The following is a 26,636-nucleotide window of genomic DNA, read 5'->3' as shown; positions in this document are numbered from 1 at the left end:
CAATGGATCTGCTTCGGTTCGGTGGATGGTGCTGTGTGCACTTTTCGAAGGATGGATCCCAGTCGGTCCGGGGCTGTGCGATGCGGGGGGTCGGGGGTGGTCTGCCGGGCATTGGGATGACAACCCAACTCGAGATGGGGGCTTTTGGCGGGTGGAATAGTGGGGACCAATTGGAGGTTTGCTTAGTGGAGATGCAAATGTCATGGTACAACTATATAGACACTCAATCATTATGTTACTTTTTAATAGGACGTTTACAAACATATATTTTGATAAAAATAATTGAAAGGTGTGTCTCATTATGGTAAGTGGTGAAATAAGTATAGCCAGTTACAATTGTAATGGCTTAGCAGATAATAAGAAAAGACGATCAGTATTTACCTGGCTAAAAGAGAAGGATTATAATATCTACTGTTTACAGGAAACCCATTCGACAGTTTTAGATGAAGTTTTGTGGAAAAAGAACTGGGGGGGCAAAATATATTTCTCCCATGGGCAAAGAAATTCAAAAGGGGTGATGGTTTTAATTAATAATAACTTTGATCCAAATGTGCAACTTGTCCAAACAGATCCTCAAGGTAGATGGATTATTTTAAATATGTTATTGGACAATAAACATATATGGCTTATTAACCTATACGGTCCGAATAATGATGATCCAAGCTTCTTTGACAATATATATAAGAATGTATCAACTCTACAAGCAACACTAGACTCTATTATTATAGTGGGAGATTTTAATACGGTCTTAAATACCTCTATGGACCGGAAAGGAAATCACACTATAAACTATCACCCTCAGGCAATTAAGGAAATCAGGAATGTCATGGATGTATTGGAATTAGTGGATATATGGAGACTTAAATACCCTGACCTAGTGAGATATACATGGCGGAGGCTTAATCAAGCTAGTCGCCTTGACTACTTTCTTATATCATTCTCTCTGGCACCAAAAGTTAAAAAGTGTTTGATAGGGGACAGAATGCGGTCGGACCATCACATAATTGGCATATATATTACTCTTACAGAATTTCCACGTGGGCGAGGATATTGGAAATTTAATCAAAGCCTACTAGATGATAAATTGTTTAGAACTAGGACAGAAGAATTTATAACTGACTTTTTTAGACATAACATAGGTACAGCAGATCCCCATATTGTATGGGACACTTTTAAGTGTGCCTTTAGAGGCCATGCAATTCAGTACTCATCTATAAAACAAAAGCAATTTCGATCAAAAGAGTCCATATTAACAAAGGAAATTGAAGGACTAACAGTACAGTTAGATAACAATAAAAACGGTACCATAGAGGCACAGAATAAGTTAGAGGAAAAACAAAAAGAAATGGAGGAACTTATTCAAGAAAGATCCAGTGTAATATATTACAAAAATAAAGCGAACTGGATGGAATATGGGGAAAAATGCACCAAATTCTTTTTCAATCTTCAATATAGAAATGCTACCAAAAAAAAACCGCATTAAAACTTGTTACAAATGATGGAGTCACGCATGATTCACCAAATTATATTTTGAAAGAGGAAGTAAAGTACTTTAAGAATATATTTTCGTTTCAGGCTCCTCCATCTCCACTAACTGAAACTAATTGTATGGATTTTTTCCCTAATAATAATGTAAAATTAACATCTGTACAGAAAGACTCATGTGAAGGCCTAATTACAGAGGAGGAACTACTTGATGCAATTGGGGCCTTTAAGGATGGGAAAACTCCAGGACTGGATGGCATACCAGTGGAAGTATACAAACATTTTTTTGATATACTCAAAGGACCATTATTAGCTTGTTTTAACCACTCCTATATAAATGATAGATTATCAGACACACAAAAAGAAGGTGTGATATCATTATTACTGAAACAGGACCCAAGTGGTATATATAAAGATCCAGTCCATTTAAAAAATTGGAGACCTCTTACACTTCAGTGTTGTGATGCAAAAATCCTAGCAAAATGCTTGGCGCATAGAATAAAAAGACAGGTTTTTTACATGGACGATACATTAGAGATAATATAAGGCAAGTACTGGAAACAATGGAACACTATGAAATATCGGGGACACCAGGCCTGGTTTTCATAGCTGATTTTGAAAAGGCTTTTGATAAAGTACGACTGGAGTTTATATATAAATGCCTAGAATATTTCAATTTTGGGGAATCTCTTATAAAATGGGTAAAAATTATGTATAGTAACCCTAGGTGTAAAATAGTAAATAATGGCTACATCTCAGAAAGTTTTAAACTATCTAGAGGAGTAAAACAAGGTTGTCCACTATCGGCATATCTATTTAATATTGCCATCGAAATGTTAGCTGTTAAAATTAGATCAAACATTAATATTAAGGGATTAGAAATCCAGTGCCTAAAAACTAAGGTGTCATTGTATGCTGATGATTCATGTTTTCTTTTAAAACCACAACTAGAATCTCTCCACGGCCTCTTAGAGGATCTAGATACATTTGCTATCCTCTCTGGATTAAAACCAAATTATGATAAATGTACCATATTACGTATTGGATCACTAAAAAATACACATTTTACATTGCCATGTAGTTTACCAATTAAATGGTCTGACGGTGATGTGGACATACTCGGTATACAAATCCCAAAAGAAAGAAATGATCTCACTCCAATAAATTTTTATAGAAAGTTAGCAAAAATAGATAAGATCTTGCTACCATGGAAAGGAAAATACCTGTCTATTTGTGGGAAAATCACCCTGATTAACTCTTTAATTAATCATATCACAGTTTACCTATTTGCTTATGGTTTTGCCTACACCTAGTGACCTGCTTTTTAAAGTATATGAACAAAAAATATTCAATTTTATTTGGAACGGCAAGCCAGATAAAATTAAAAGGGCCTATTTATAAAACGAATATGAATTCGGAGGGCAGAAATTATTAAATATTAAAGCATTAGACCTCTCACTAAAGGCATCAGTCATACAAAAGTTATACTTAAATCCAAACTGGTTCTCTAGTAGATTGGTACGAATGTCTCATCCTATGTTCAAGAAGGGCCTTTTTCCCTTTATTCAGATTACACCTGCTCACTTTCGGTTGCTTGAAAAGGAAATAATCTCCAAAATATCTTTATTTTTTTAAACAAGCCTTAGAAAGTTGGTTGCAATTTCAGTTTAATCCACCTGAAAGGACGGAACAAATAGTACAACAAATCTTGTGGTTAAATTCAAATATAGTAATTGATAAAAAAAACTGTATTTATCGAAGAAATGTTTAAAAAAGGTATAATTTTTGTGAATGATATCATAAATAGGACTGGTGGAGTAATGTCACACATGCAGCTAACACAGACATATGGAAATGTCTGCTCTACCCAAAGTTACAACCAATTAATTGCAGCATTACCACAAAAATGGAAGAGGCAGGTGGAAGGGGATAAAAGTAAGGAACTTGTATGTCGGCCTTATATTAAAGAACATAAATGGTTAAAGAAAAGTGTGATAAATAAAAACATATAACAATTTCATTTAAGGACCAAAAAACTTACAGCTGTGCCATATAAATTGCAAAATAGTTGGGAAGAGATTTGATGTACCCATTCCATGGCACATGGTTTATGAATTGATACGCAAAACAACGCCGGATTCAAAACTTTGAATTTTTCAATTTAAATTATTGTACAAAATTCTTGCATCTAATAGAATGTTATATATATGGGGGATACAATCTTCCCAGCTCTGTAGATTCTGCTGTGAGGAGGCAGAGTCATTAGACCATTTATTTTGGTATTGTCCTCATGTAGCTCGTTTTTGGCCACAGGTCCAGGAATGGTTGAAGAATTGCAACATTTGCGTAGAACTAACGCTACAGATAGCAATACTGGGGGATCTGAAAAGCCATAGTCAATCAATCAATAATATAATAATTATTTTAGCAAAAATGTTTATTTTTAATTTACAATCCGTGGAAGCTATGAGAATAGGAAGATTCAAATCTTTTGTGAAGCATCACAGCACAGTTGAAAAATATATGGCAAATAAAAATCCGAAATGGATGATGTTGGAAGATAGATGGGAAAGGTTGAGTGGAGCTGAAGGGTGGGACTAATAACAAGATAAACAATGTAGGGCATACGGGATCTGTGAAATGTGTATAGGTGCGGAGCTATTGTGAAATAGCACAGTTACAAGTGGAAATCAAACTGGATGGACAACAGAAATAGAGGAAGGACTAAGAACAAACAAGAGAGAACTATTATAAAGTAGACTGTGTCTGTAAAATGTGTATAAGATGTATAAATTGAAGGTAAAAACATAAATGTTTATCAGTTTACTCCAATTGGGGGATCGGTGGTAGGGTTTGCGGGGAATAATAATAAAGGTATACTCTTTAAAAAAAGTATGTATGTCTATGTAGGTATGTGTATGTATATATGTGTATATGTATGCATACGTGAATGGATATATATATTTACCCCAAAAAATATGGGGGATTGGAAATGATGCAGACAATTACATTGGAAGCAACATTCTTTCCGCAATATTAAGCTGATCCACCCCCCCCCAAAAAATAAAAAATAAAAAATAAATAAAAAAAATAAAAAAAAAAAATAATAAAAAAAATAGTATGCAGTATAATCTTTACAGAAAATTACCAATGTCCGCTGATTGACCACTCCACGAAGTAAATAGTGCTAGTGTATATGTATGTATGTGTGTGTGTTTACTCACTTTAAGGAAAGGGATTACGCTATCGCGGGAAATGGCCTGCAGGAGGCGTGGCGCTCCAGTCAAACTCTGAAGCCCTGCCCCACAGGTCGAGAAGAAGGAGCCAATCACGATCACCCATGGTGAAGGCCATGCCAGGGTACCAATTACAAGGTTACCATCCACCCCCTCACCAAACCTGAAGTCAGAGAGACAGATCTAAGTTGACTTTTTCAATTCGTTTTTGTCATAACAGCTGGCCTCATCCACTGTCCATTGCAGTATCAATTCAGTGCACACATTCTCAATCAAGTCCTTTAAGTATTATTTGTTATTCTATGTGTTGCATCTGATTATATGGACAATTAGTGGGAAAGTATTGATTTTGAGATGGGCAAGACTCACGAGGCAACGATGCTAGCTATAGTAATACAGGAAGTGGATGTAGAGTGGAATACAAATAACTCACTTGTCCCTCAGGACCACCCCTTCAATGCAGGCCCCAAACAGGACCACGGCAGACATGTCTGGGAGGAGCAGTGAAGGAACACCTCACAATACACACATTACACAATGAAGAGCAACAATACGCTGCACTTGACCCATTTATGAAATTGCTTATTCCAGTTACTAATAAGCATGCACCTGTTAAGAAAACGTCTGTAACAACTGTTACATCCCTGTGGATTGATAAGGAATGGAAAAATTGTATCGTTGAGAGGGATGAGGCAAAAGGAATGGCAAATAAGTGTGTCTGCACAAAAACATACTGCAAATCGAGAAATCATGTGAATAAACTGAGTTAAAAAAACAAGAAAATATACTATGAAAAAAATTATATGAAGAACGATAGTAAAAAGCTTTCGAGCACCTTAAATGAAATTCTGGGCAAAAAGGTAAACTCAGCTCCATCATTATTGAATCAGATGGCTCCTTCATCATAAAACCCAGTGATATTGCCAACTATTTTAATGATTTTATAATTGTCAAGATTAGGAAACTTAGGCATGACATGCCAGCAATAAACGCCGACACTATACATCCATGTATAACTGACAAAATTATGAAAGACAAGAATTGTAATTTGGAAGACAAGATTTTTTATTGTTGTTGTCTATTAATAATGACAAGCCACCTGGGTCTGACAACTTGGATGGAAAATGACTGAGGATGATAGTGGACGATATTGCCACTCCCATTTGATATATCTTCAATCTAAGCCTACAATCTAAGTAAACTTTTGGGAAGAAATGTGTTTGACCAGACAGACTTTTAGCACGCTTATAGGGAAAGACATTCAACATGCAGGGGCACATACACAAATGACTGATGATTGGCTGAGAGAAATTGATGATAAAAAGATTGTGGGAGCTATTTTGTTAGACTTCAATGCGGCTTTTGACATTATTGATCATAGTCTGCTGCTGTAAATACGTATGTGATATGGCTTTACACTCCCTGCTAAATTGTGGATAAAGAGTTACTTGTCCAACAGAACACAGAGGGTGTTCTTTAATGGAAGCCTCTCCAACATTATCCAGTTATAATCAGGAATTCCCCAGGGCAGCTTTCTAGGCCCCTTACTTTTTTCAATTTTTACTAATGACATGCAACTTGCTTTGAGTAAAGCCAGTGTGTCCTTTGTATGCGGATGAATCAATGCTATACATGTCAGCTACTACAGCGAGTGAAATTACTGCAACACTTAACAAAGAGCTGCAGTCAGTTTCAGAATAGGTGGCAAGAAATAAGTTGGTCCTAAATATTTCAAAATCAACAAGTATTGTATTTGGGACAAATCATTCACTAAACCCTAAACCTCAAATAAATCTTATAATGAATAATGTGGAAATTAAGCAAGTTGAGGTGACTAAACTGCTTGAAGAACCCTGGATTTTAAACTGTCATAGTCAAAAAATGTTGATGCAACATTAGCTAAGATGGGGAGAAGTATGTCCATGATAAAGCGCTGCTCTGCCTTCTTAACAACACTATTAACAAGGCCCTAGTTTTGTCGCACCTGGACTACTGTCCAGTCGTGTGGTCAGGTGCCACAAAGAAGAATTTAGGAAAATTACAATTGGCCCAGAACAGGGCAGTACGGCTGGCCTTTAAATGTACACAGAGAGCTAACATTAATAATATGAATGTCAATCTCTCATGGCTCAAAGTAGAGGAGAGGTTAACTTCATCACTACTTTTTTTTGTAAGAAGTATTGCCATGCTGAATACACCGAGCTGTCTGTCTAAACTACTGGCACACAGCTCAGACACCCATGCATACCCCACAAGACATGCCACAAGAGGTCTCTTCAAAATCCCAGAGTCCAGGAAAGACTATAGGAGGCTATCACAGTACTACATAGAGCCATGACTACATGGTACTCTATTCCACATCAGGTAACTGATCCAAGCAGTAGAATCAGATATAAAAAAATACACTTTTGGAACAGTGGGGACTGTGAAGAGACACACACACAGGCACAGACACAAGCATACACATACACATACACATGCTAACACACACAATCTACACACAATGGATTTTGTATTGTAGATATGTGGTAGTGGAGTAGTGACCTGAGGGCACACTTAATGCATTGTGAAAAGTGTTATGAAATTTATTTTTAATTGCATATAACTGCCGTAATGTTGCTGGACCCCAGGAATAGTATCTGCTGCCTTGGCAACAGCTAAAAGAGATCCTTAATAAATACAAATACACTTTACCTACAGGCTTTAGTACAAACTGTCTCCCAAAAAACGCTAAGCATTTACAAAACCTAAAACTAAATGAAGAATCAAATGCTTCATATTGTCTATTCAAACGTCACATATATTATATGTAACATTCCAGCGTATTTTCGTCAGTAGTCCCTGAGAAGGTTAAAAATGCATGGACTGCTCCAGTAAGACTGGCAGTATTTACTGTAGTAAAGGATACAGACTATAGAAGTAGTGGTAATGGCTGCTATGGTGCCTATGGGGATGGACTTCTGGGCATCGCGCAGGTCTCCAGAGCGGTTCGAGCCAGCCATGATACCTGGGAGGCAGAGGGACAGAAGAGGAGAGACAGAAGAGGGGTGGGGGGGAGGGGGAGAAACAGGATCAATTCCCATCCTTCACACTTGATGTGTAATGGCTTGTCCTATGTTTCACACATGTTTTTTACTTATTTATTTTTACTGTGCTAGCTAGGGAGTGCTTTCTGAAAGTGATAAAGTGGAGGCCCAACAAAAAAAAAAATCTTAATTCTTTACTTGTAATAGCAACTGTGTTTTTTGTTGTTGTTGTTTTTAACTGGTGCAGTGTTCAACAAACCATTTTACATCACCAGCAGCAGCTCTCACAAAACATGATAATACGAATGTCACAGAGCAAATGCTTGTAAACAATGGACATTTTATTCAGTGGTTATGAAACTGGGATGATAGTGGGAACGTGACTCATGTATTCCCCAGACTTTCTGCTGATGTGGTTTTTGGCAGAAATTCCACTTGATCTAATTTCACCTCATTCAGCTCCTCTAGTGTCATCAGTTCTGGAAAGTATTTCTCTGTCTCTCTCTCTGCATTTGGGACTGTGGAGAGACTCCCAGGTTACCATAAAGTGGATATAACAATAGGAATTATGTTTCTCATGTGAGAAATCCAATACTGCTGTTAGGTGCCCTTGTATAAGCAAATTATTAGTCAAAGTATACAAGCAGTGCTTTTTTGAATGTAGCATTTACTTTGAAATCATAAGGTAAAATGTTAATTTAATTATAATTATAATAACTTAATATAGGTGATTAGATTAATCAGGTTTGTGCTTGGCTGAAACAAAAGCCTGTACCCATACTGTCCTTTTGGTATATGATTGGCCTAGTCCGTCCCCAGCAGTGACCCCTGACTGTTGACCCAGTGATTGACCTGTGACCCCAGCATTGAATGACCTGTGACAGAGGGGAAATAGATCCCCACGAGCAGGGTGAAGAAGCTGGTGATGTCAGCCAGGACGTAACGGTTGGAGTTGGTGATTGGAGCGTCAGGGTCCTGCATGGCTGAGATTCCCCGCTTCTCCAAGAAGTTTCCCTTCTCCAGGTAGTAACCAAACAGGTTCTCTGTGAGAGTGAGACAGAGACAGAGACAGAGAGAGAGATGCACAAACATCATAATAATTACATACCTCTTGTGGAGTACCAGTATGTCTCTCTATTACAGACTACATTAGCTTACAATACGTTCTGAATGGGGCACTTCTTACCAGCCAGTATACCACTGCTGACCCCTGGGATGCCCTGGATCTCAGAAACATTGTTGTTGGCAAAATACTCATCACAGGTAGCGTTGAGGAACTCCGAGTCGCAGAAAATCTTCCATAGCTTGGTGGTGACCGTGCCGTTGTCCCTCTCAATGACCTTGGCACACACGTCAAATCCCTTGGAGATCAGAGTGCGGTTCCCCAGGATACACACACTGTAGGGGGAGGACAGACAAGACATCATCAGCCACCGGTCTATTTAGAGGCTAGGAAAACATTACATAAATTAACAGAAATATGCAAGTGTCATGACTTAACTGAGTAAATTAAGTAAACATTTAACATGACCAGAGACAGGGTCATCATGACATTTGTTTAGAGTTTTTTGTAAAGCTCTAACAACTTTAAAGTTGGAAACCTTAATTGGTCAAACTCCCATGTCTGTTTGGTATAATACAACAACAAAGAAATGACTGCAAACAACAAACACCATTCCCCCTGGACATTATTCCACGCATGGTAGGACAGCAGAATATGCAGCGATTTTTTTTTCTCCCACGCTGACGAATGCGCCTCTCCTCTGTTTTCATCAACAAAATCAAAACAATAACAATGGCGCTGGGGCAAACAATGGCGCTGTTTCCCCCAATGTGGATTCAATCTTTAAGTGAGCAACAGCGGAAAAGTGCACAAGGCTCAGTCAGGTCAGACTTACGGGAAAACAGGGGGTTCAAAGGCCGTCTTGATGACCCCAGCGTAAACAGCCAGGATGGACAGAATAACGCACGCCAAGAAGACCAGAGCCAGCTTGTTGACATATTTGACCCCCACAAACACCACCGTGGCCATGAAACTGAGCACAATGGTGCCGTACACGCGCATGTTGTTCAGCATCGCTGCCTCCATATCAGCCCCTTCCAGACCCTCCATCTTAAAAATGGCCGCCTGGGGAAGGATGTAAATCTAGAGAAGGGAAAGATGGAGGGAGAGAGAGAGAGGGAAGGGAAGAGAAGAGAAAATGAGATAGGAAGAGAGGAGAGAGTAAGAATAGGATGCAGGGAGAGAAAGGGTGTGTTAAAAATGAAAAATGGTAGAGGGAGGTATGAGGATGGAGGGAGAGAATGGGAGCAAGTGTCAGAAAAGGAGGATGAAGGAAAAAAGGAGGAAGGGAGTGAGAAGAGAGATCAGACATTATCTCAAACATTGGAGACATCAGATAAACATAATAAAAATTGTATTGTTTTTATGATGGTGGATGATGGAACAGACAAGGCACTAACAAATGAACCAGCAGATGAAAGGAAATGCACTTAGAATTATTTTGAAAAAGCATCAGATCTAAAGAAAGCTCTGAGTGTGACAGCTTGCTGGATAAATTCATGATAATTGAGATATTATGTCTCTAAGGAAAAAACCCTCAGGAATTGCAACAACTTTTCATATTTGTCTAAAATGAAAAGATATCAACATAATGGGTTTCAATTGATTGTATTTAGTGGGTAGCTTTCTGCATCCTCATCTCTTGCATTACAATCTACACTGAAGAACACAGACATGTGAGTGCACATCTTCCCTTTGCATTAATCAATGTTGTGGTCTCGCCCCAATATAAAACGCTGGAAAAGGCACAGAGGAATACAAAACAGATAGTAAACAAAACAATAAAATAATAGCAAGCATCTATCCTTACCAGCAGAAGTTCGATGGCACCAAGGATGTACATGGCACCCGCAAAAGTAGTCCCCAAATAGAAGCAGATTCCGACAGCTCCGCCAAACTCAGGCCCCAGGGAACGGGAGATCATGTAGTAGGAGCCTCCGGCTGAGACACACAAACACAACCATTGGCATTCCTCTTTGGCTCTATTTCTGCAACATTGTCTTCAAAGATGAACCCCAGGTCTGCACAAAAGTCTAAAGAATTGGGGCTTGAATCTGCAGAAGCAGTAATTCGTAAACAAAAAGATAGTGCTGCATAGACATTGCTTAGGCATGTTAGAGAGAGCTTGAATACAGTTCTAGACTTTCTCTACATTACTATTGTTTTATGGATAGGTACAAAATAGATTCTAGGTTTCTGAATAGAATAGTTTCACACTTTGACTTTGTGCAGGTGGTGGAAGCGGCGCTAATACAGTGTGGTTCTGATTTAGCCATGCTAGCATTACCTAAGCTGTGTTCGAATACCTATGCTAACATACTGTATACTACATAATGAGTATATACTATTAGTTAATTTTAGTATACTGTAAACGAACAGTATGCTTTCAGTTGAGCGTACTAGCTCTTTACCTGTCTACCGGAAGTTGATGCTGTTGCTATGCAACCTCTTGCTAGTTAGCATAACAAATTACTAGTTAGACATTTTACGACTTTGGGTGTGTTCTTAAATTCAATCTGGAATGCCAGAGTGTGCTCGTAAATTCAGAGCATTGTCAATGTGCTCGTAAATTCAGAGCGTTGTCAGGTTGGCCGTTTGTAAATTCAGAGCGTTTTGCTCTCGGGGGGCACACTGGACGCTCGGGCCGAGGAGTAGGGTTGATTTAAGCGTTCTGACCTTACAACAGCAGCAAAACACCCAAGCTAACTTGCTAGCTACTTCCAGACACAAATGAGACCACTGACCATTTTACTCACCCTAGAAGAGCTGGTTAGGCAGTTTTCATGTTATCCAGAGCGTTGGTGACTGTAACTGTGCTGCTGATAACAATTTAATAATGATTTTTTGCCAACGTTTATCGACACCGGCCATATTCAACGGGTGTTGAGCGCTCATAAATTCATTATTCTGTGCTCTTGTACACTCAGACGAGAGTGCTCTGAAATCAGAGTAGATGGCCAGAGTGAATTTACAAAAGCACCCGAATGTCCATCAAACGCACAACGACTATACCATTTAGCTAAGCTAAGAATGACGAGAATAATCAAGTCAGTAAACGTTGGGTAGTTAGATAGCCTATAGTTAATATACTGACAAGTTTGATGTATAAGTAGCCAACTAACATTATGTAGCTAGCTAACATACCGGTACATACTACTGTAATGATATGCTATGTGGTTGGTAAGGACAGCGTAGCTAACAAATTGTCAGCCAACCTAACACGTGTAAGGGAACTTATTTGAAAAGTCATTACTTTATTACGTTGCTCAACATTCTCTTAACATTTTCATAATTAGTTAAAGCAATGAATTTGTATCTGCTCTCGTACTTCGGCTGCATATTTTCAAACGCCTCGGCTTAAGAGCGTCTGTATGTAATATAACGTCATTTTGGCATAGTGGAACTGCCTACGTCACTACCTTATCTGCTTGAATAGAATACTAAATAGTAGCTAGCAAGATGGAGATCACAGAGGTACTTTTTAATGAGTGCATTTAGAAAGTGAATAGTTTGCATCAACTATCTTTGCTAAAACCACTGCAAAGGTTTTGCTTGCAAACTTTGGTTTCGAATTGCGAGTTTCTGACATGTCTGCCTTGTGATTTGTTGGAAGAGTTCTCTGTCTGAGCACCCCACCCCAGATTTTTTCCCCCCTTATCAAAGTTGTCAAAAGAGTCCGTTGTCGAAACCAGACCCTAGTTACTGTTGAATAGGGTCGGGTTTTCGAGACTAAGTATTACCTGTCCACAGACCTGAGCAATATCAGAGGACATGAAAACCTAATTGCTTGGAAATAACAACAGTATTGCCCTGCGGCACCCAGGCCTCCCACGCATGCACACACTGTGTTACACACTCACCTGGCACCACTCCATTCGTTGCGATGGCACTCATGGAGATCGCTGTCAGCATGGTCTGAGACAAGAGAGTCAGTGGGGAGAGAAAACTATACATTTAAATTGGAGGAGCAGTTAAATATATTTTATTCACCAGCTGCAGATGCTCTATCCTTATGCCATACTTCAGTATGAACCTTGTGAAGATGGTTCAAAATAGTTTCTTAGTTATATACTGAACAAAAATACACTATATATACAAAAGTATGTGGACACCCCTTCAAATGAGTGGATTCAGCTATTTTAGCCACTCAGCCGTTGCTGACTGGTGTATAGAACCGAGAACACAGACATGCAATCTCCATATCCAAACATTGGCAGTAGAATGGCCTTATAGAAGAGCTCAGTGACTTTCAACGTGGCACCGTCATAGGATGCCACCTTTCCAACAAGTCAGTTTGTAACATTTCTGCCCTGCTAGAGCTTCCCCAGTGAACTGTAAGTGCTTTAATTGTGAAGTAGAAATGTTTAGGAGCAACAACAGCTCAGCTGCAAAGTGGTAGGCCACACAAGCTCACAGAACGAGACTGCCGAGTGCTGAAGCGCATAGCGTGTAAAAGCGTCTGTCCTCAGTTGCAGCACTCACTACCGAGTTCCAAACTGCCTCTGGAAGCAATGTCACAAGAACTGTTCTCCGGGAGCTTCATAAAATGGGTTTCCATGGTCAAGCAGCCGCACACAAGCCAAAGATCACCATGCGCAATGCCAAGCTTTGGCTGGAGTGGTTCAAAGTTCACCACAATTGGACTCTGAAGCAGTGGAAACGCGTTCTCTGGAGTGATGTATCACGCTTCACCATCTGGCAGTCCGACGGATTAATCTGGCTTTGACGGATGCCATACCCACCCGAATGCATAGTGCCAACTGTAAAGTCTGGTGGAGGAGGAATAATGGTCTGGGGCTGTTTTTCTTGGTTCAAGCTAGGCCCCTTAGTTCCAGTGAAGGGAAATCTTAATGCTACAGCATACAATGACATTCTAGACGATTCTGTGCTTCCAACTTTGTGGCAACAGTTTGGGGAAGGCCTTTTCCTGTTTCAGCATGACAATGCCCTCGTGCACAAAGCGAGGTCCGTACAGAAATGGTTTGTCGAGATCGCTGTGGAAGAACTTGACTGGCCTGCACAGAGCCCTGACCTCAATCCCGTCTAACAACTTTGGGATGAAATGGAACACCGACTGCGAGCCAGGCCTAATCGACCAACATCAGTGCGCGACCTCACTAATGCTATTGTGGCTGAATGTAAGCAAGTCCCCGCAGCAATGTTCCAACATCTAGTGGAAAGCCTTCCCAGAAGAGTGGAGGCTGTTATAGCCGCAAAGGGGGGAACAACTCCATATTACTGACCATATTTTTGGAATGAGATGTTCGGCAAGCAGATGTCCACACACTTTTGGTCATGTAGTGTATAAACGCAACATGTAAAGTGTTGGTTCCATGTTTCATGAGCTGAAATAAAATATCCCAGAAATGTTCCATACGCACAAAAAGCTTATTTCTCTCAAATGTTGTGCACAAATCTGTTTACTTCCCTTTTAGTGAGCATTTGCACTTTCCCAAAGATTATCCATCCACCTTACAGGTGTGGCATATCAAGAAGCTGATTAAACAACATGATCATTACACAGATGCACCTTGTGCTGGGGACAATAAAAGGCCACTCTAAAATGTGACTTTTTGTCACACAACACAATGCTACAGATGTCTCAAAGTGTGTAATTGGCATGCTGACTGCAGGAATGTCCACCAGAGCTGTTGCCATGAAATGTAGTGTTAATTTCTCTACCATAAGCCGCCTCCATTGTCATTTTAGAGACTTTAGAGAATCTGCCTCACAACCGCAGACCACATGTAACCACACCAGCCCAGGTCCTTCCCATCAGACTTCTTCACCTGCGGGATTGTCTGAGACCAGCCACCCGGACAGCTGATGAAACTCTGGTTTTGCACAACCAAAGAATTTCTGCACAAACGGTCAGAAACCAGCTCATGGAAGCTCATCTGCGTGCTCGTCGTCCTCACCAGGGCCTTGAACTGACTGCAGTTTGGCGTCGTAAACCAACTTCAGTGGGGAAATGCTCACCTTCGATGGCCACTGGCACGCTGGAGAATTGTGCTCTTCACGGATGAATCCCGGTTTCAACTGTACCGGACAGATGGCAGACAGCATGTATGGCGTTGTGTGGGCGAGTGGTTTGCTGATGTCAACGTTGTGAACAGAGTGCCCCATGGTGGCGGTGGGGTTATGGTATGGGCAGGCATAATCTATGGACAATGAGCACAATTGAATTTGATAAATGGCAGTTTGAATGCACAGAGATATCTTGACGAGATTCTGAGGCCCGTTGTTGTGACATTCAGGCCGTTGAAATGTTGTCCCACTTGGCGAGAACTGGAAAACGCTTTCGTACAAGTTGATCTAGAGCATCCCAAACACGCTCAATGGGTGACATGTGTGGTGAGTATGCAGGCCAATTAAGAACTGGGGCATTTTCAGCTTCCAGGAATACAGATCCTTGGAACATGGTGCATTATCATGCTGAAACATAAGCTGATGGACACAATCAACAGCCTGATCAAGATCTATGCGAAGGAGATGTGTTGTGCTGCGTGAGGCAAATGGTGGTCCCACCAGATACTGATTGGTTTTCTGATCCACGCCCCTACCTTTTTTGTAAGGTATCTGTGACCAGCAGATGCATATCTGTATTCCTAGTCATGTGACATCCATAGATTATGGACTAATGAATTGATTTCAATTGACTGATTTCCTTATATGAACTGTAACTTGAAATTGTTGCATGTTGCGTTTATATTTTTGTTCAGTGTATTTGGCAGATGATCGATCATGACAACATACAATGCAACCTTGAACTAACCTGAGAACTCATCAATCTAATCAACATCCTGGCAGAAATAAAAGACAGAGATCATAGATATCTATAGTGTCAGTATTTATATCTAAGGTGGGGACAATCTGCAGGCTTGAGATAAAAGTTTCCCTTAGATTTAGGATCAGTTAACCCATTGTGTAAATAACCTTAATAACAGAATTATGATCAAATGAGCATACCTGTAAATAACCTTACTTATTTGATGGGTGGAACAATATCATTATCAAATAAAACTGACCACTGAAGAGACAGGTGTCTGTGAGAGGCAGAGACAGGTGTCTGTGAGAGGGAGAGACAGGTGCCTGTGAGAGGGAGAGACAGGTGTCTGTGAGAGGGAGAGACAGGTGCCTGTGAAAGGGAGGGACAGGTGTCTGTGAGAGGGAGAGACAGGTGCCTGTGAGAGGGGAAGCATTGAAGTAAATAAAAGAGACAGAAGAGAGAAGGACAGAGACAGTCAGAGTTGAAAAAAAGAGAGCGAGTGAGGTAGTTAGAACAGAGAAAGAGTGTTAGTCAGAATGGTTAGATAGAGACAAATACTGAATGGATCATGGAGGAATCAGAGGGAGAAAGAACAAGACATCTGGATTAAAGGAAAGAGATGGATAGAGAAAGACAATGAAGGAAATAGATGTCAGGACACAGGGAGAGAGAATGAGTCACGGAGAGACAAAAAGAGAGTGACATTATGAACACGATAGAGAGAGAGGATTGCGCTCAATCAATGCCTCTTCAGTGTGGGTTTCCAGTGGCACGCCTGGAGCTGTCTGTGTGTGTGTGTATTAAGTGGCGACGGGGCCCTCTCAGAGCCCAACAGGCCTGGTGATGTGGCACTGCTATGAGACTCCTTATCAGATGGTAATGAAGTGACCCTGCTCTCTGAGGAGCACAGATAAAGCCCTAATTGTTTTACTGTTATCTGATGCTGCAGGCCAGAGACCCTGGGACTGCTCTACTGGGAATCATGCTCCTTGAGCATCCCTGGGCAGACAGACAAGCTCCGGTAAGAAGGTGTCCGTCTGCATGCTTCCCATCCGAAACAGTTCGGAACAGACCCCTTGACTTTTTCAAAAGGTTGTTACGTTACAGAGTTATTCTAAAATTTGATTAAATTGTTTTTTCCTCTCATCAATCTACACACAATTCCCCATAATGCAAAAACAAAGCAAAAACTGTTTTTTAGACATTTGAGAAAAAATATTAAATATGAAAAATCACATTTACAGTACATAAGTATTCAAACCCTTTACTCAGTACTTTGTTGAGGCACCTTTGACAACGATTAAAGCCTCAAGTCTTATGATGCTACAAGCTTGGCACACCTGTATTTGGGGAGTTTCTCCCATTCTTTGCAGATCCTTTCAAGCTTTGTCAGTTTGGATGGGGAGCGTTGCTGCACAGCTATTTTCAGGTCTCTCCAGAGATGTTCGATCGGGTTCAAGTCCAGGCTCTGGCTGGGCCACTCAAGGACATTCAGAGACCACTCCTGCTTCGTCTTGGCTGTGTTCTTAAGATCGTTGTCCTGTTGGAAGGTGAACCTTCACCCCAGTCTGAGTTCCTGAGCGCTCTGGAGCAGGTTTTCATCAAGGATCTCTGTACTTTGCTCCGTTCATATTTGCCTTGATCCTGACAAGTCACCCAGTCCCTACCACTGACAAACATCCCCACAGCATGATGCTGCCACCACCATGCTTCACCGTAGGGATGGTGCCAAGTTTCTTCCAGATGTGACGCTTGGCATTCAGGCAAAATAGTTCAATCTTGGTTTCATCAGACTAGAGAATCTTGTTTCTCATTGTCTGAGAGTCTTTAGGTGCCTTTTGGCAAACTCCAAGTGGGCTGTCATGTGCCTTTTACTGATGATTGGCTTCTGTCTGGCCACTCTACCATAAAGGCCAAATTGGTGGAGTGCTGCAGAGATGATTGTGCTTCTGGAAGGTTCTCCCATATCCACAGAAGAACTCCTCCCTGACCAAGGCCCTTCTCCCCCGATTGCTCAGTTTGGCCGGGTGGCCCGCTCTAGGAAGAGTGTTGGTGGTTCCAAACTTCTTCCATTCAAGAATGATGGAGGCCACTGTGTTCTCGGGGACCTTCAATGCTGAAGAAATGTTTTGGTACACTTCCCCAGATCTATGCCCCGACACAATCCTGTCTCAGAGCTCTACGAACAATTCCTTCCACCTCATGGCTTGGTTTTTACTCTGACATGCACTGTCAACTGTGGGACCTTACATAGACAGGTGTGTGCCTTTCCAAATCATGTCCAATCAATTGAATTTACCACAGGTGGAATCTAATCAGCTACCTCATCCCCATACTGTATTTATTTATTTATCTTGCTCCTTTGCACCCCAGTATCTCTACTTGCACATTCATCTTCTGCATTTTCTACCATTCCACTGTTTAATTTCTTTATTGTAATTACTTCGCCACCATGGCCTATTTATTGCCTTATCTCCTTTATCCTACCTCATTTGCACATACTGTATATAGACTTTTTCTACTGTATTATTGATTGTATGTTTGTTTATTCCATGTGTAACTCTGTGTTGTTGTATGTGTCGAATCGCTTTGCTTTATCTTGGCCAGGTTGCAGTTGCAAATGAGAACTTGTTCTCAACTTGCCTACCTGGTTAAATAAAGGTGAAATACATTTTTTTTAAATCCCTGGAGTGGGACTGGAACAGATGTCCCACTGGTCCCACTCGAGTCCAGGTCACAACCTCTATGTATGGCCCAAGGTACAGTAGCAGTCCTTTAGAGTCCTGAGCTCACTGCCTAATCAGAGCTGTTGGGGTTTGATGTTGTCTTTGATCAGTCCTTTGATTGGACAGGCTGTATCTGCCTTTTTTTAGTACTGTTGCTGACATGCTAATCGGCAGTAATGGAGCTGATAGTAGCTTAGAGTGCTAGCTAGCCTTAATTTGTTACTGGATCTTGAGATAGACGGAGGTAAGGGTGGTCACCTATTGTTTAGAGGTTGGCTCATGGGGGGAGATAGTCCTCAAGGCTAGTACTACTAAGGCTATAGCTTTTAGACCCTTGGGGAGACAAACCAGAATTAATCAAAAGGAACAAATGCATTCTGGAATTTAAGTTTCAGTTGTTCTGGGTTATATAATTATTTTTTAGTAACAAATTATGACATTTCTATGAACCAGCATGTATAGAAACCCAAAATATACTTATGTATACAACATTGTAAATTAATAGCTATTTCTGTAAGTGACGGGATGAATTGTAAATGTATTCTGTAAAGCTTGTAGGGTTACCTCAGGTCAAAACAGGATTAAACTAGGATTTACTCAACTGGGAGAGCTTTGGACATCAAACAGAATTAAAATGGAAGTGGTGTTAAGTATATCCTTATCAGAGCTGCAAACTGGCCTCTGCTCTGGCAGGCACAGTGCCCATTCTAACACTGATGGACATTGGGATAGAGAAAGAGAGGGAGAAGGAGAAAGAGAGAGAGAGTGGATGGAAGAGAAAAAGAGCTCTCCCGACAAAGAGGGAAACATGGAGGGTGATATAAAGAGAGAGAGGATGAGGGGAAGAAAGAATGAGAGAAGAAGGAGAACAGAAGAGAGTAGGTTTGTGAGAAGGATATGTTCCAGACTCACCGTGGAGCAGCACATGAAGACTATGATGAAGGAGCCAAAGACCCCTCCGATGCCCACCATCCAGGTCATCCGCAGGAACAGGATCACACCAAAGATATTCTGGATGCAGGGTAGGTACACCCCCATCAGAGTGCCCAGCGATGGTGCCTTGAGAACAAACACAGCGCAAAACGGAATGATACTGTGTGTGTGTGTGTGTGTGTGTGTGTGTGTGTGTGTGTGTGTGTGTGTGTGTGTGTGTGTGTGTGTGTGTGTGTGTGTGTGTGTGTGTGTGTGTGTGTGTGTGTGTGTGTGTGCACGCGATATGAACATTTAACAGTGGCACGGCAGTACAACCATTATTATACAAGTACAGTAATGTACCCAACACCTTAGTGGAACAAAACAAATTCCTCCAGTGACCAAATCTTCCATCTGAGTTTGGTGGATACAGTACAGACTCATTCTGCACTCATCATACTGAAATACAGTACAGACTCATTCTGCACTCATCATACTGAAATACAGTACAGACTCATTCTGCACTCATCATACTGAAATAGAGTACAGACTCATTCTGCACTCATCATACTGAAATACAGTACAGACTCATTCTGCACTCATCATACTGAAATACAGTACAGACTCATTCTGCACTCATCATACTGAAATACAGTACAGACTCATTCTGCACTCATCATACTGAAATACAGTACAGACTCATTCTGCACTCATCATACTGAAATACAGTACAGACTCATCAGAAGCTCACAGGCCCTCTATCCCATCACAAAGAGACAGTAATCATATGAAGAGAGAATGACAAGCTCTTTATTCAGTCAAAATGGAGACATCTCCTCCCCATTAACCTATTTGAATGGCTGCAGGAAGATAACGCTTTTCCTTTTCTTCATTATTTTGGCGAGCGATTCTGTCCGTTCATGACTGAAAGCTTTTCTTCTGAGGCAATTATGCTGAAATTCAGGCAGCAGAGATTCCTCTGTGTCTCACTACACAGAGAGAAAATAATCCATATATGTGATATCATAGTTAAGTAGTAGAAACTTACTTTCACACTCTTCTATTCATGCAGGTGGAAGTGGCACTAGGATACTAGCTCTGGCTGCCCAAACCCAATGTCCTCTATTGCTCTGTCAGCCCATTTAGCTAATGACTAGCACAGTTGTCCTGTTGCCAAGGAGAAGGACCCTCTCATTCATTTCTTTACATGGGCCTATCTGTCTAGCTATGTATGTGGGAGAAAATGTAATTATCCCAACAATGTCATTCCACAGTGTCATTCTCAAACGCTACCCTTGATTAGACATAGCTTTCAGCTATTGAGTTCAATGGGATTGGATCTGCCATAGGACTCCACTTGTGACCAGACCTCCAGTAGCTAATACCTGCACGGGACATTACTAACACATTATGGTAGTGCAGGATTCACACTTTTTTATTACTTTTAAATGCAATTTATTCTAGGATAAGATTGGAAAGTCCGTTTAAATTCCAGTCGCCTATGAAACAGGGTTTTGGTCATATTTAATAGTGACAACAATGACAACGTCTTATAAGACAGTACAAGTAGAGGTACAAGCAATTATTTGTCCTCTTAGTCCTTGCTTGTCTTCCTGACAATCCAATTAAGTGTCTGAAGCTCGTCATTTAAATTATGTGGATTCCAGGGAGGAGACGAGACATGGGAAGGAAATTGAAATCTGTATGTAGAGAGAGATGTCTTAGCCACAAGGGTTCTGCAGAGCCACAGGGGAGAGCCAGTGAGAGGTAGCCTACTGCAGGGCCACTCTGACAGACTGTCTACCTCAGGTTTTGCCCTTGGACCTCAGATCCTCCAGGTGACTCATCACAATAGGAGCCTCGCCACACCATATACGGAATTACTTAGCATTCAGTGACAGGCTCCACGGCAGCCTGTCTCTCTCACTGTAGAGCAGTGTTTCTCAATCCTGGTCCTGGGGACCTAAAGGGGTGCACATTTTTATTTTTGCCCATGTACAAACAAAGCTGATTCAAATAACTAATCACGAACAAGCTGAAGCGGATCATTTGAAAGGTATGTTAGTGCAAGGGCAAAAACAAAAAATGTTCCCCTTTAGGTCCCAAGGACGAGGGTTGAGAACCACTGCTGTAGAGAACACTACTGAAGTCCACAGTACACAAAACTCTACCTGTTGTATGAGTCCTCAAGTGCTAAACTACAAATGGACAAATAAATGCACATTTCGATGCATCAATCTTCATTAAATTGTAAAAAGTAGCCTGTCATGTTTTTTCTTTGCAGAACAATCGTTCCTATCAATTTGACTGATGCTAAAGACAACATAAACCATCTCTAAAATAACCTGTCAGACCAGATACCATGCTATGTGATCATCTGCCCAAATTTCACAGCAAGAGAGGAATTGTAGTCAGGTGATTGAGTAAGGCTGGTATGATGCTACTCCTCATTTTATCTAAGATTAAAAATAAAAAAAATAAAAAACATTATCCCATCCTCTCAGGTTAATATCTACTACCCGTTTAGAATTTTCTCATATCAGCCTCTTTTGGTCTCTTGGCTGGAAGAAGCTGTCAAGTGAAGATGCAGATAACAAGAAAAAGAGTGGAGGCAAATGATGCAGTAACCTGCCTCAGACCAGGGTAACAAGACAGGATGAGAGAGCAGCTTGTTGTATCGGGGTAACGACAGGCCAAGAGAGCAGCTTGTTGTATCGGGGTAACAAGACAGGCCAAGAGATCAGCTTGTTGTATCGGGGTAACAAGACAGGCCAAGAGAGCAGCTTGTTGTATCGGGTTAACAAGACAGGCCAAGAGAGCAGCTTGTTGTATCGGGGTAACAAGACAGGCCAAGAGAGCAGCTTGTTGTATCGGGGTAACAAGACAGGCCAAGAGATCAGCTTGTTGTATAGGGTTAACAAAACAGGCTAAGAGATCAGCTTGTTGTATAGGGTTAACAAGACAGGCCAAGAGAGCAGCTTGTTGTATAGGGTTAACAAGACAGGCCAAGAGATCAGCTTGTTGTATAGGGTTAACAAGACAGACCAAGAGAGCAGCTTGTTGTATAGGGGTAACGACATGACGAGAGAGCAGCTTGTTGTATCGGGGTAACAAGACAGGCCAAGAGAGCAGCTTGTTGTATCGGGTTAACAAGACAGGCCAAGAGAGCAGCTTGTTGTATCGGGGTAACAAGACAGGCCAAGAGAGCAGCTTGTTGTATCGGGGTAACAAGACAGGCCAAGAGATCAGCTTGTTGTATCGGGGTAACAAGACAGGCCAAGAGATCAGCTTGTTGTATAGGGTTAACAAGACAGGCCAAGAGAGCAGCTTGTTGTATAGGGTAACAAGACAGGCCAAGAGATCAGCTTGTTGTATAGGGTTAACAAGACAGACCAAGAGAGCAGCTTGTCGTATAGGGGTAACGACATGACGAGAGAGCAGCTTGTTGTATCGGGGTAACAAGACAGGCCGAGAGATTAGCTTGTTGTATCGGGGTAACAAGACAGGCCAAGAGAGCAGCTTGTCGTACAGGGGTAACGACATGACGAGAGAGAAGCTTGTTGTATCGGGGTAACGACATGACGAGAGATCAGCTTGTGTATCGGGGTAACAAGACAGGCCAAGAGATCAGCTTGTTGTATCGGGGTAACAAGACAGGCCAAGAGATCAGCTTGTTGTATCGGGGTAACAAGACAGGCCAAGAGAGCAGCTTCTTGTATCGGGGTAACAAGACAGGCCAAGAGCTCAGGTTGTTGTATCGGGGTAACAAGACAGGCCAAGAGATCAGCTTGTTGTATCGGGGTAACAAGACAGGCCAAGAGAGCAGCTTGTTGTATCGGGGTAACAAGACAGGCCAAGAGATCAACTTGTTGTATCGGGGTAACAAGACAGGCCAAAAGAGCAGCTTGTTGTATCGGGGTAACAAGACAGGCCAAGAGAGCAGCTTGTTGTATCGGGGTAACAAGACAGGCCAAGAGAGCAGCTTGTTGTATCGGCGTAACAAGACAGGCCAAGAGAGCAGCTTGTTGTATCGGGGTAACAAGACAGGCCAAGAGAGCAGCTTGTTGTATCGGGGTAACAAGACAGGCCAAGAGAGCAGCTTGTTGTATCGGGGTAACAAGACAGGCCAAGAGAGCAGCTTGTCGTATAGGGGTAACGACATGACGAGAGAGAAGCTTGTTGTATCGGGGTAACGACAGGACGAGAGAGCAGCTTGTTGTATCGGGGTAACGACAGGACGAGAGAGCAGCTTGTTGTATCGGGGTAACGACATGACGAGAGAGAAGCTTGTTGTATCGTGGTAACGACATGACGAGAGAGCAGCTTGTTGTATCGGGGTAACAAGACAGGCCAAGAGATCAGCTTGTTGTATCCGGGTAACAAGACAGGCCAAGAGAGCAGCTTGTTGTATCGGGGTAACAAGACAGGCCAAGAGAGCAGCTTGTCGTATAGGGGTAACGACATGACGAGAGAGAAGCTTGTTGTATCGGGGTAACGACAGGACGAGAGATCAGCTTGTGTATCGGGGTAACAAGACAGGCCAAGAGAGCAGCTTGTTGTATCGGGGTAACGACAGGCCAAGAGATCAGCTTGTTGTATAGGGTTAACAAGACAGGCCAAGAGATCAGCTTGTTGTATCGGTGTAACAAGACAGGCCAAGAGAGAAGCTTGTTGTATCGGGGTAACAAGACAGGCCAAGAGATCAGCTTGTTGTATCGGGGTAACAAGACAGGCCAAGAGAGCAGCTTGTTGTATCGGGGTAACAAGACAGGCTAAGAGAGCAGCTGTTGTATCGGGGTAACAAGACAGGCCAAGAGAGCAGCTTGTTGTATAGGGGTAACAAGACAGGCCAAGAGAGCAGCTTGTCGTATAGGGGTAACGACATGACGAGAGAGCAGCTTGTTGTATATGGCAACTGCTTGGCGTCCGACCGCAAGACGCTACAGAGGGTAGTGCATATTGCCCAGTACATCACTGCGGCAGAGCTCCCTGCCATCCTGGACCTCTTTACACAGCCTGCTCTCATAGACTAGACTTAACATAGTAAACGTAAATCTGAGACACTGAAATTAGTATGTTATGTTATGTTTGGTATGGTTACATAACACAGATGGTTACATAAGGAACATACAAAAGTAGGGTGGTTGGTCGGGGTGGATAGGTTTGCATATAATGCAAACGTCTAGCAACTTGAATGTTGCGATTTCGAATCTCATCGCGGACAACTTGAGCATTTCAGCTAATTAGCAACTTTTCAACTACTTACTACTTTTTAGCTACTTTGCAATTACTTAGGATGTTAGCTAACTCTTCCCTTAACCCTAACCCTAATCGTAACCCTTTTAGCTAACCGTTCCCCTTAACCCTAACCCTAACCCTAACCTTAACCCTTTAACCTAACTCCTAAATGTAACCTTAACCCTAACCGCTAGCCTAGCTAACATTAGCCAGCTAACTAACATTAGCCACCTAGCTAGAATTTGTAAGATTTCATACATTTTGCAGAATCGTAACTTATTGTACGTCTTGCAAATTCGTAACATATAATACAAATTATAATTTGTAACACATTGTACAAAATCGGTGATGAACATCCACAAATTAATATATTTAATTTTCAGCTTGTTGTGTCAGGGTAACAAGACCGGCTGAGAGAGAAGCTTGTTGTGTCAGGGTAACAAGACAGGCTGAGAGAGCAGCTTGTTGTGTCAGGGTAACAAGACCGGCTGAGAGAGCAGCTTGTTGTGTCAGGGTAACAAGACCGGCTGAGAGAGTAGCTTGTTGTGTCAGGGTAACAAGACAGGCTGAGAGAGCAGCTTGTTGTGTCAGGGTAACAAGACCGGCTGAGAGAGTAGCTTGTTGTGTCAGGGTAACAAGACAGGCTGAGAGAGCAGCTTGTTGTGTCAGGGTAACAAGACAGGCTGAGAGAGCAGCTTGTTGTATCAGGGTAACAAGACAGGCTGAGAGAGTAGCTTGTTGTGTCAGGGTAACAAGACCGGCTGAGAGAGAAGCTTGTTGTATCAGGGTAACAAGACAGGCTGAGAGAGAAGCTTGTTGTGTCAGGGTAACAAGACAGGCTGAGAGAGCAGCTTGTTGTATCAGGGTAACAAGACAGGCTGAGAGAGTAGCTTGTTGTGTCAGGGTAACAAGACAGGCTGAGAGAGCAGCTTGTTGTATCAGGGTAACAAGACAGGCTGAGAGAGTAGCTTGTTGTGTCAGGGTAACAAGCCAGGCTGAGAGAGCAGCTTGTTGTATCAGGGTAACAAGACAGGCTGAGAGAGTAGCTTGTTGTGTCAGGGTAACAAGACAGGCTGAGAGAGCAGCTTGTTGTATCAGGGTAACAAGACAGGCTGAGAGAGTAGCTTGTTGTGTCAGGGTAACAAGACAGGCTGAGAGAGCAGCTTGTTGTATCAGGGTAACAAGACAGGCTGAGAGAGTAGCTTGTTGTGTCAGGGTAACAAGACCGGCTGAGAGAGCAGCTTGTTGTATCAGGGTAACAAGACAGGCTGAGAGAGCAGCTTGTTGTATCAGGGTAACAAGACAGGCTGAGAGAGCAGACAAACGTAACATATAATACTAAATGGAGTAGTTATGTACAGAATAATACGAAGTGCTCTGAGACCAGGTTGCTATATCAGGCGGTGTCAGAGGAAGGCCCTAAAAATTGTCAAAGACTCCAGCCACCCAAGTCATTAACTGTTCTCTCTGATACCACACGGCAAGCGGTACGGATGCCGTGTCTGGAACCAACAGGACCCTGAACAGCTTCTACACCCAAGCCGTAAGACTCCTGAATAGTTTGTTAAATAGTTAACCAAGTAGCTACCCGGACTATCTACATTGACCCTTTTTGCATTAACTCTTTTGACTTATCACATACGCTGCTGCTTCTGTTTATAATGTATCCTGTTGCCTAGTCACTTTATTCCTTTATCCCACATATGTACATAGCTACCTCAATTACCTCGTACTCCTGCTCATCGATTCGGTACTGGTACCCCGTGTATATAGCCAAGTTATCATTACTCATTGTGTATTTATTCCTGGTGTTATAATTTTTTTTTTCTATTACTTCTATTTTTTTCTCTCTGCATTGTTGGGCCCGTAAGTAAGCATGTCACTGTTAGTCTACACCTGTTGTTCATGAAGAATGTGGCAACTACAATTTGATTTGATTTGTGTCAGGGTAACAAGACAGGCTGAGAGAGAAGCTTGTTGCATCAGGGTAACAAGACAGGCTGAGAGAGCAGATTGTTGTATCAGGGTAACAAGACAGGCTGAGAGAGAAGCTTGTTGTGTCAGGGTAACAAGACCGGCTGAGAGAGCAGCTTGTTGTATCAGGGTAACAAGACAGGCTGAGAGAGCAGCTTGTTGTGTCAGGGTAACAAGACAGGCTGAGAGAGCAGCTTGTTGTGTCAG

General features: G+C 41.8%; 1 protein-coding gene across 3 annotated transcripts in view; it reads right to left on the bottom strand.

The window, feature by feature from the left end:
* LOC129861062 (solute carrier family 12 member 5-like) overlaps positions 1-26,636 on the bottom strand; it is a 135,696-nt gene that overhangs the window by 33,746 nt on the left and 75,314 nt on the right. For all 3 annotated transcript variants that reach the window (XM_055932130.1, XM_055932128.1, XM_055932129.1), the window contains exons 4-12: positions 19,218-19,364; positions 12,671-12,725; positions 10,621-10,751; positions 9,646-9,893; positions 8,934-9,145; positions 8,623-8,790; positions 7,630-7,728; positions 5,155-5,212; positions 4,710-4,884 (exon numbers count right to left, since the gene is read on the bottom strand). In XM_055932130.1, coding sequence (XP_055788105.1) covers positions 4,710-4,884; positions 5,155-5,212; positions 7,630-7,728; positions 8,623-8,790; positions 8,934-9,145; positions 9,646-9,893; positions 10,621-10,751; positions 12,671-12,725; positions 19,218-19,364 — 1,293 coding nt within the window. The remainder of the gene's footprint in view (positions 1-4,709; positions 4,885-5,154; positions 5,213-7,629; positions 7,729-8,622; positions 8,791-8,933; positions 9,146-9,645; positions 9,894-10,620; positions 10,752-12,670; positions 12,726-19,217; positions 19,365-26,636) is intronic.

Source organism: Salvelinus fontinalis, chromosome 8 (assembly GCF_029448725.1).
Source record: "Salvelinus fontinalis isolate EN_2023a chromosome 8, ASM2944872v1, whole genome shotgun sequence".
NCBI classification, from domain to species: domain Eukaryota; kingdom Metazoa; phylum Chordata; class Actinopteri; order Salmoniformes; family Salmonidae; genus Salvelinus; species Salvelinus fontinalis.
The sequence above is the reverse complement of the archived record's forward strand: the minus strand, read 5'-3'. Positions and strand labels throughout refer to the sequence as shown.